This window comes from Nasonia vitripennis, chromosome 1 (genome assembly GCF_009193385.2).
Source record: "Nasonia vitripennis strain AsymCx chromosome 1, Nvit_psr_1.1, whole genome shotgun sequence".
NCBI lineage: Eukaryota > Metazoa > Arthropoda > Insecta > Hymenoptera > Pteromalidae > Nasonia > Nasonia vitripennis.
Genome location: NC_045757.1, coordinates 37,425,751 through 37,435,352, shown reverse-complemented (window position 1 = coordinate 37,435,352; position 9,602 = coordinate 37,425,751). Strand labels below are relative to the sequence as shown.

General features: G+C 54.2%; 2 protein-coding genes across 5 annotated transcripts in view; both read right to left on the bottom strand.

Moving 5' to 3' along the window:
* Positions 1-4,163: 4,163 nt before the first annotated feature.
* LOC100116859 (brain-specific homeobox protein-like) lies at positions 4,164-8,919 on the bottom strand. Of its 3 annotated transcripts, none has more exons than XM_031920828.2 (4): positions 6,897-8,919; positions 6,635-6,811; positions 6,277-6,544; positions 4,164-4,774 (listed from the first exon to the last, which is right to left on the bottom strand). In XM_031920828.2, exons 1-4 carry the CDS (start codon positions 7,170-7,172, stop codon positions 4,485-4,487), a joined length of 1,011 nt encoding a protein of 336 aa, XP_031776688.1. In that variant the 5' UTR covers positions 7,173-8,919; the 3' UTR covers positions 4,164-4,484. The 3 variants fall into 3 exon arrangements, with proteins under 3 accessions (XP_031776688.1, XP_016845003.1, XP_016845004.1); XM_016989514.3 differs by having other exon boundaries at positions 6,635-6,808; positions 6,885-7,775; XM_016989515.3 differs by having other exon boundaries at positions 6,635-6,808; positions 6,897-7,775.
* Positions 8,636-9,602, bottom strand: part of LOC100116888 (leucine-rich repeat-containing protein 4B) — a 3,147-nt gene continuing 2,180 nt past the window's right edge. For both annotated transcript variants that reach the window (XM_016989319.3, XM_016989320.3), the window contains exon 6: positions 8,636-9,257. In XM_016989319.3, the coding sequence (XP_016844808.1) occupies positions 8,928-9,257 (330 nt within the window). In that variant the 3' untranslated portion in view covers positions 8,636-8,927. The remainder of the gene's footprint in view (positions 9,258-9,602) is intronic.

The window sequence follows — 9,602 nt, the reverse complement described above, 5'->3', positions numbered from 1 at the left end:
TTTTGCAGCCAGATGGCGCGAGAGTCGAGAAATTCGAACAGTTGATACGGCCGTCGCGCGGATACGAATAATAATTTTCAGATCGGAAGTGAGAAATGCACTGCAACCAGCTGCATTTCGCTATAGGCGAATAAATCGCCGTCGAAAACGTTTTTTCAAACTTTTATAACGTTTTTTTAACGTTTCAAAAGGGTTCTCTGCTCGTCAGGGCTATAGGTACATAGTATCGGTTCGTTTGCGTATCAAGTTTCGCACTCGACAACAATAAACGACGACAATTGCCACGTCTCTCTGCTTCTATATATGTAGAAGCGTATAGAAGCGGATGGGGCGAAGCTGCGAGAGCCGCGCATAAAGTCGACCCTTAAAAATCTCACGAGTGCGACGTACGCGGGGCGCTGTGAAAGAAAGAGAAGAGAAGGAAGAAGGGAAGCGCGTCTTGTTCAGTCTTTACTTCTTTAAACGCCCGGTGATGGAGTGTGCGCGTTGGAAAAGACGAGGAGCACTCGAGTCGTGCGCCGCCGCCGGAAGACCATCAGAGCGCAGCGTGAGACAGCTGCGATGTGCCAAGTGGAAAAATATAAAAAAGCTGCGGGCTGGATGCAGCTTTTCGCAGACGGATTTTCACCGGCGTACAGTCCAGGCGAAATTTAATCTCTATGTTGCCGTTACGCGCTATCGGAGGCTATCGGAGCTGGCGTTGAAAGAGCGCTTAAAACTAATTGATCCCGCAAAACGCCGCGTACGTGCGGGGAATACAAAACGGAAGCGCGCGCGCGGGCTGGCGGGACGGGTGGGGGGTGGGGGGGGGGGAGAGAGAGAGAGAGAGCCACTCGAGAGTTTAGCTGCCGACTCCGTGACTATCGTCGGATCTTCCGCGGTAATTATTTTTAAACACGTCGTCGCGCGATACGAATCTCGCGCTCGCTTTAGCACACCCCCTGCAGACCTTTTTCTCACACCTGCGCGATTTTCTCGACGAGCTTTCTTTTCGCAGCTGGTTTTTTTGCAAGTTGCCGATCAGATTTGAAATGCTGCAGGAGATTGAGTACTATAGCTGTGGGGATCGCTTTGCAGCCCTTGTCAGTTCGATCGTCACAGCTATAACAGCGCTGATTACTGGAAAAATAGGAGACGAACGAGGAGAGTGAGAAGGGGGGGGGGGAGGGGCTACTCCAATTAGTCCCGCCGGGATTTTATGTACCTAACTCGGGGCTCTCTCTCTCTGCAGCAGCTGCATAATAATCATCGCCGCGGCCGGGGAATGGGGAATGGGGATCATATGCGTGCCGCAACGTGCGACAACGGCACCGACTAATTAGTCCTGTTATTTAGTTATACGAGCGCCTGCGTGTGTTTGTTTCAGAGGGCAAAGTTAGTCCCCGAATTATAATGAAAATAAAAGGAAAAATCAGCCTACAACTCGGCGGCCGTCGATGTAATCCCCGTCGATTAATGCGCCTCGATCCTCAATTAGCCCAGATCATTAGTCGTCGCGAATCCGATCCGGCGCTGCGGCTCCTCCGGGACCCGCGCGCGCGCGCGCGCCGGGGAAAGAATAGAAGAGAGAGAGAGAGAGAGGCCTACCGTGTGTATAGTGTATATACAGAGCGCAGAGAGCGATTTATTTATCGGGAGAAAGGTCGAGACGTCGAGTGACACGCGGCGACGTCTTGACAGCTTGTTAGGCTAACGCAGCTCTCCGGGTTTATATTCGCGCGGCATTTAACTTGACAGGCCGTTCTCCCTCTCTCTCTCTCTCTCTCTCTCTCTCTCTCGCATACGTTCTTTCATTACAGTCTGCGAAATTCGCAAGGAAGCCGTAACGCCCCCTCAAAGTGCCGTCCGAATGAAAATATCACCGGTAAAAGGACAAACTCGATTATCCCTTCGTCGGCGGCGGGAAATCCTTTCATCGGCGCACAATATGAAGTCGCGTCCGCCCCGCACCCTACCGAGAGTTCATATAGGTATAGCCGAAATGTCTCCAATAAAGCAATTAGCTGAGGGGATGACAAACGCGAAATCGCGCGGGGGCGGGCATCGGGAGTCGATTAATCCCGTCTCTCTCTATCTCTCTCTCTCTCTCTCGCTGTCTACACACACGCGAGACATACGCGGGGGCGGAACAGCGACCGACGCACGTGCCATTTAACTTGATCACTGGGCAATCTGGCCTCGTTTCAGAGCTAGCTTACTCTTCCGACTGGCAACCTCCTCCCGCTCACTGCAACGCCGGGGTCAGCGTGTACCTACGCTTGATTCGATTTGCGCGACGGCGGCGTATAGAGCTGCTGTACAGAGACGCGAGCGGGGGAGGGAAAAATCAAAGGCTATATAATAATCGAAGGAATTGCAGGAGGTCGAAAATGCAGCGATTCTCTAATCCCGAGGGGGGGGGGGGGGGGGCGAAAAGGGCTGGAAAATAATAAAAGCGCCGAGATTACAGGGGCGGCGCACGTATCGTCATTGTGCTGGCTTCGAAATGCCGCGAGCGGCTGATGCGTTTACGCGGCCGAGCTGAGACCGTTTACAGTTTGTTTGTCGCGCGAGAGCGAAAAAGCTGGCTACCCGAGGGAGAGAGAGAGAGAGAGAGTCGGAACGCGGCACCTAATGAAATAAAGGACAATGAGATCGCGGCAGCAGGTAGCTCGCCCGCCCGCGCGCTCACACAATGAAGAGAGAAGCCCGAGAGCCCCCTTTCCAACGCGCGCACGTATGACATGTAGACGCGCACTGGAGAGCTAGCGGAAGAGGGGCTCGCGCCGACTAAATGCAGTGGGCGTGTTCGCGCGCGTTACTTTCGCTATATTTTCCGGCTGCCGAGCTTATGATCAATCATTGTGCTCGCTGCAAGAGTGCCTGATTGCTGGGCGTTATGGCCTGTCGGCGTATGATGCCAAGAGAGAGAGAGAGAGAGAGAGACTCGATTTAATGCCGGGCTATTGGGTTAGCTGAACATACGCGAGCTTCGAGACGAACTCCTTTTGCCGCAATAATAGCTGCGCCTCTCGGCTAAATCTAATAAACATCCCGAAGCGTCGCGCGCTCATTGTCCCGCAGTCCCCCCCCCCCCCCATTGTCCTACTTCTGCCGTTCTGTAAACGCTTCTTCTTCCGAATAGAGCTCAAGTCGTCGCTGCAGGGCGAGACAGTTTTTAATTAGCCGCGCAGCTCTATTTTCAACGCTGCGTAAGCTCGAGTAGAGGAGAGCCCGATTCCGCATTGCGCGCACGCAGCATAACCCGATTACCGCACCTCTCTTCCCTCTCTCCCTTTCGCCGCCGAGGGTGCCGAACATTGAGCTGTACTTTTTTTTTAGCGTGGCGTCAATTCAATTTCCGGGAGATCGATTTTTCAACGACAAGTCCCGGCCTGATTAACAATGCGCGTTAGCCACTAATAATCCCATAATTTTCAGGCCCATCGATCTCTTTCGATATTACTCTCAGGCGCCTCCCATCGCGTCTGCTCCTGTGCTCTCGGCTCGTTACATCGCAAAGTCGACAGAGCTTGAGCTTGCGAGGCCGAGAGCTCCGCCTCGCGCAGGCGCGCCGCGGCATTTGGCCGAATTGGCATGGAGGCGCCGCGCGGATCAATTTCCGTCTGGGCTTGGCTTAAGTGTGTTTCAGCAAATTTCGGACTCGCAAAGCGTCCTTTTCACAGACTCGCGGCGAAGCTCCTTCTTCTCCGCATATACTGTCTCGCGCTCCAGCTCTCTCTCTCTCTCTCTGATCCCTTGCGCAATTACCTCCCATTATCCGAGTATTAGGATTCGCCCGACGCGCCGCACGTGTGCGAGCTGTAGGGGCCTTTCGTTCGCTTATGCTAAAAGACCGAGAGCGGGATGGAGATGTGCGACTTTTTTTCTCTCTTCTTTATCGGCCCCGCGCCCATTACCAGGGCTTTTAGCGGGCGCCTCGAAATTTCCTTTTTACCGCACAAGAGCACTGCCGCCCTGAAATCCGGAAAGATGATCCCCGAAGAGTCGAAAATCCGAGCGCTCGTTATAACGTTATAACTCGTGGAGGCGAAAAGGCCGCGCGTCACTGGCCAATTAGCCGGGGATAATGCCGATCAGTCGCCGATCGCGCTGGCTGGCTGGCTGGCTGGCTGGCTGGCTGCAGGATTCATTTTTATAGATTATTAAAAAAGGCGCACACGTGTAGCTGCTCTTGCGATTATTATTCATTATTCGTACTGTTGCATTAACTTGTATTTACACAGCGGATTGGCTCCTCGCTCGCTATAAAAGGCTACAATGAGTATCTCTAGAACGTAAGTGATCCAAGAAACGACGAAACGACACACGACGAACGTTTGTAAAAATTCAACTAGCTATACACGAGGCCGAACTATATGTACACAGCAGTCGCACATTGCAGAGGCCGCACCACGGTACCGAATCCATCATAGTCATATCGTGGTCAGCAGTGCGGGCACACGTACAATACAAGATCTAAATTAAAACTATTGACGTGATTCTCAGCGATGATGTCGCTGATGGAGGTGGCCGAGTCCGATGACCTGCTGGTGGACGGCGGCCGGCTGATGCAAGTGGTGCTGGTGCTGGTGCAGCAGCGGCTGCTGGTCCTTCGGCGAGGGGACGTTCTGGCGCCGAGTCTGCTGGAGGCTCGGCGGCGATGGCGAGCCCGTCGGCGGCGTCTCGTCGCCCAGCACGTCGATCTCGTCCTCGTCCGAGTCGGCCATGGCGTCGCTCGAGGCGCGACTCGAGCGGCCGTTGCCGCCGCCCAGCGAGAAGTCGACCGGTCGCTCTGCGGAGTTGCCGGAAAAAGAAATGATCCAACGTCAGCTCGAATAAGTTGCCGCTAAGCTCGAACGCGCTCTCTCTCTCACTCTTATATACTTCTCCCTGTCGCGCTGTCCGATAGCACTTAGAAACGACGACGACGACGACGAGGAGGACGATCTAATTGACTAATTTCGCTCCAAGACCCCGAATCGAGCTTTAAGACGCTGCGGTCTCGCGATGTAGAGCGGCGTCTCGCGAGGCGGTCGATTTCCTTCCAAGAGGCTGCAGCTCCTTTCCCAAGAAAATGGCTGTGGGGGGGAGGAGGGGGAAGACTTTGGAGGCTAACTTTGTTAGCCGCGCGTACCGAGAAACGGCGGCGGAGCCATCTTGGCTTCGACAAGTGGCTGTCTATGCGCCGAGACACACACGGCCAAGACGATCGAGCGCGATGTGCCTAAGTACTATCCCTGTTAAAATTAAATACATATTTTTTCTATGCATCTTTAGTACGTACTAAAAACACGCAATTTGCCTGGTAATAGGCATTAAAAAAATATCTACTGATTTGGGACTGGCTATTTTAGATATATTAAATATAAACGGGTGTTATTATCCTTATATGGTACGCACTAAAGATATGTATTTCTTTTCAACAGGCACAGCTGCTATACCGCGTGGAGAAAGGAAAAGCAGCCGAGCTCAAATTCGATAGCTACACCGGCAAGCGCAACCCTTCCTCGCGTACACGCGCGTGGAAGTGGGAATTAGCTCGTTCGCGTCGCGGCTAATTTATGCGCATGCGCAGCGGCTCTAGCTCTCTATATCCGATCCATCTTCTTCCCGCGACGACTCGAGCTTTTTTTTTTTTTTTTGCGGGAAGCGCGAGGAAGCGCCATTTTGTCATTGCGGTGAGCTCGCGGGATATATACCTAGAGCGAGCGACGAAAGTAGCTAACGATCCTATCGGATTCGCCGGCCTTCTAGCGCGAAAGTAAAAACTGCGCGCGTTCCTTAATCCTCTTAGGCGAGCATTAAAGGAAATTTCAACAGTCGCCAGTTAGAGAGGCAAATCTCGCGTAACAAAGTTGCAAAAAACTTTCCGGCGCGACGAATTAAATTAATCGAGCTCTCGCGCGCGCAGCTTGCCTGGCAAACGAGATTATTAATAGAGCTGCGCGCATCGGGCGAAATTCCCGCCTCTAATTGGCAACTCGCGCAGCTAAATTGAAAATTCCCGAGTCAAGTGTATAATTATTACTGCAGGCGAATAATGAGGAGGCGAAATCTCCCGTTGGGGCGCACACTACTACGGCTGCGCGAACTTGAGGGATTCGCGAACGACGAAACCGCAACTGCCGCTTCGAACTATTTAATGAGAGGGCCGCGTCGGCGGAGGGGAAATTGGCTTGTCGATTTTTCGGTTTTACGTTATCGCATTCGACGCGTTCGTTCGCCAATGGGCTTTGGCATTTTTGCGTTTGCCATTCGCGGCAAGATTTTTCGTAGCAGAGCAGAAGGAATTACCAGCAGGTGACGCAGTCGGCGCCGAGTGAGCAGTGCCCTGCGCCGTTGACTGACTCGTCGATCCGCTGCTCCCGGTGTTCCCGCTTCCGGCGCTGCCGAGCTTTCGGAGCTGCTTTTTGTGCTTCATCCGACGATTCTGGAACCACGTCTTGACCTGCGTCTCCGAGAGGTGAAGCGCCGCCGCAAGCTCGACTCGCTCGGGGGTGCTGAGGTAGCGCTGGGCCTCGAAGCGCGCCTCCAGACCTGCCAGCTGCTGGTCGCTGAAGACCTGAAGCGTCGTGCGATTTTCAACTAGCGACTCGAGCGGCGAAATTTTATTCACTCGCAGCTGCTTGAACGGAGAAGGAAAACAACTCACCGTCCTGGCTTTCCGTCGGCGGCAGTGCTTGAGCGCCGCAAGCTCGCCGACACCGGGCACGACGCCGACGCCCATGCCGGCTCCGCCGAACAGCGGCCCGAGGAAAAAGGCCGCCGCGGCGGGCGGCCCCGTCGGGTAGCCCGGCAGCAGATTGTTGATCGCAAACTGCTGGTACTGCTGGGTGAAAAAATCCCGATCCTTAACATTCGCCCGAGATATTTGCAAATAGCCAACCGCAAGCTCAACCCACCAAGGCACGTACCGTGTGCTGCTGCTGCTGCTGCTGCTGCGAACTCGACAGGCCGTGGTGATGCGCGCCCTGATGATGGTGAACGGCGTGTCCGTTGCTGCTGCTGTGCTGCTGATTGTGAGCCGCGACGGCCGCGGCCGCGGCGGCGTTGCCCCGACTCAGGATGTCCTCGATGAGGAAGGACGTGCGGCTGGCCGAGCTCGCGTTCTGCTGCTGCGCCTGCTGCTGCTGCTGTTGCTGCTGCTGCTGCTGCAGCTGCTGCTGCTGCTGCTGGCACGTCGACTGCATTTCCGGACTCTGGCTGGCGCGTCTGAACTCGATTCGCTCACCTCGACTGCTCGGAGCTCCCTCGGCGCTCGACGATGGGCCCCGGCGCGTTCTCCAGCATCTCGCTTGGCGACGACGAAAATGTCTCGGCCGAGCTTTTTCCGATCACACCGCGCACATGCTCGCTCGCGTCGGCGTAATCCTCGCGAGGGTCGGTCGGACGGCTGCCGTCGGCATCGCGGATATCGCAGCGGGCAAAGTCGTGCACGTGTTCGCTCCGGTGCGTCAGACCTGCGCGCGCGCGCGATTGACCGTGCGGCAATCGTCCTCAGCGGCTCCTCCGCTGCTCCTCGTCGGTCCCTACTTGCAGGGGTTGCAAGCTCGCTATTGGCCGGTGCCGCGACGCCTCCGGGGGCGGAGCTCACCCCTCGTTGCCATGACGCGCTCCGTCTCGGGCTCTGCGCGCGACTCTTATCTATTCGCGTGCCTCTGGCTATATAGGTGCGCCGGCCGCTTCTTTTCCTCATTTCGAGATGCAGTAGGGAGGTGGAGATGCGCCGCGGCGGGCAGATTGAGGTATTATGCACGGCGGCCGGCTGCTTTGCTGCGGGCAAATCTGTTTTGTCGCGGTGCTTCATGTTGATTATCCTGTTAACTCGCGCTCGCCCTCGCTACTCCTATACGGTATTACTGGAGGAGGCACTTTCGAAAACTCGGTGCGCGAGTGTACGTTGCTGAAAATTAAAAAGTACTCGATCGCATTTTAATGCCGCGCGTCCAACTTTTGTCGTAAAAAAAAAAAAAAAAAAGAGGGGCGACTCGTCGGGAATTCCGCTCGCGCGCGCATTCGTGAAATTTCTTTTGAAGCGCGGAAAAAGACCGCGGCGCGCTGCACATACCTCATGGATGGATTATGAAGTTCTCGCGCGCATTCTTCGACTTCTTTTGTACGCTTGCGCGCACTCGGCAAAGGGGGCGACATATTTTTTTTTTTTCCCCCACTCGACTTTTGCGCGCTCTCCGAGAAGCTGAGCTTGCTTCAATTTTCCGACGATAATTGCACGATTCTATACTCGCATAATTTAGTCCTTCGGATATGAGAGCGTCTCTCGACAAAGTTCGGCCGCAACTCGCTTACAGCCGGATCAATTACAGACCGGCCTGAGAGAGTAGGCTGGGAAGCGGCGCGCGTGCCTGTGCCTATGCAGCGGTACACATCTCGGACAGGCTCGATCTCTCGCGGCAGGGGGTAGGCGCGTGCCGGCACTTATAGTTGTAGGCCGAGTTGCTGCGTCGCGCGATCATTGAGTAAATTAACGTCCGGGCTAATTGCGTTACCTACACTACGGCCGGGCTGCCACCGCAATCTGCCGCTGCTGCTGCTGCTGCTCTCGCTGCAACGTTGCGGTCGCGGCCGTGTTTGACGCGAGTTATAAAATGGCAAAATTGCTGCTCTGCTGCTGAAGAGGGGACAAATTTTCGTGTTTTTTTTGTTCCTTTTCTTTTTTCTTTTTTCGTTTCTTTTTTTTTCTATAGAGCGATTTTACGATTTATTAGTAAAAGACAATCTCTTTGTTCGTTCGTCGACGCTTCTTTCTCTCGCGCGAATACTACATACTACGTGTGAACTGGTACAAGTATCAAAGTAAAAACAGGCTTAGGAACTAGCTTATAGAGGCTATAAAGGAACAGTAACGAATTTTCATGGGTCGTCGTTGTTCTGAAAAGTCGCTTTCTCTCGCATATCCAGTATATGTAGAAAGAAGCCCGAAAGCACTAGACGTTCTCGTCGTAGGGCGGCGCGCGTCTGTAGAAGGCCCTGGAGAAGCTCGCGGGTCCCTGGGCTCCGCAGAAGATGAATCCTCGCCTCCAGAGGATAAAGAGCACGAGGACGGCCGGCACGGCGAGGAGGACCCCTACGAGCATGCCCACGAGGACGGCCGCGTCCCGCTCAGGTCTGGCGCCGTACATGTCCTGACAGCGGAGCTGTCGACCGGCCAGCTCTGCCAGGCTCTTGTTCTGGTGCTCGATCGGCGAGGCGCAGGTCAGGAGAGCCGCTTCCGCGCCCATCAACCGCTTGCCGTGTTGCGGCAGAAGCGTGCCGATCTGCAAAGTGTCATTCTTTGTTTATAACGATGTTATAGGATGAAACCAATTGGAGGGATGTATGACTCGTGCTTATTTTTAATAGACGCTCCGGACGCTTATGAATGTGTTTGTTGAATAATCAACAACTGTATTCGAAAGTTTGTTACGATTTTACAACTCTCGTCGCGTATCCTATTGTTGCTCATCCAAATACGCTTATTTACAGCGTTACGAGTCACGCGTATGGATCGCGACTTCCTTCTCAATACCATCTAATTGAGAATAAATCAGCTTTTCCAGGTACATTATTGCAGAGAAACAATGAGTCGCGGCATATGTGCACGCAAAGCCTCCGAAAAGTGG

Coding starts and splice junctions, on each gene's coding strand:
- LOC100116859 (XM_016989514.3), bottom strand. CDS start 7,172: ATGCAGTCGACGTGCCAGCAGCAGCAGCAGCAGCTGCAGCAGCAGCAG. Junction 6,545..6,634: donor GCCGACGGAAAGCCAGGACG/GTGAGTTGTTTT, acceptor ACGACGCTTCAG/GTCTTCAGCGACCAGCAGCT. Junction 4,775..6,276: donor GCCGACTGCGTCACCTGCTG/GTAATTCCTTCT, acceptor GCAACTCCGCAG/AGCGACCGGTCGACTTCTCG.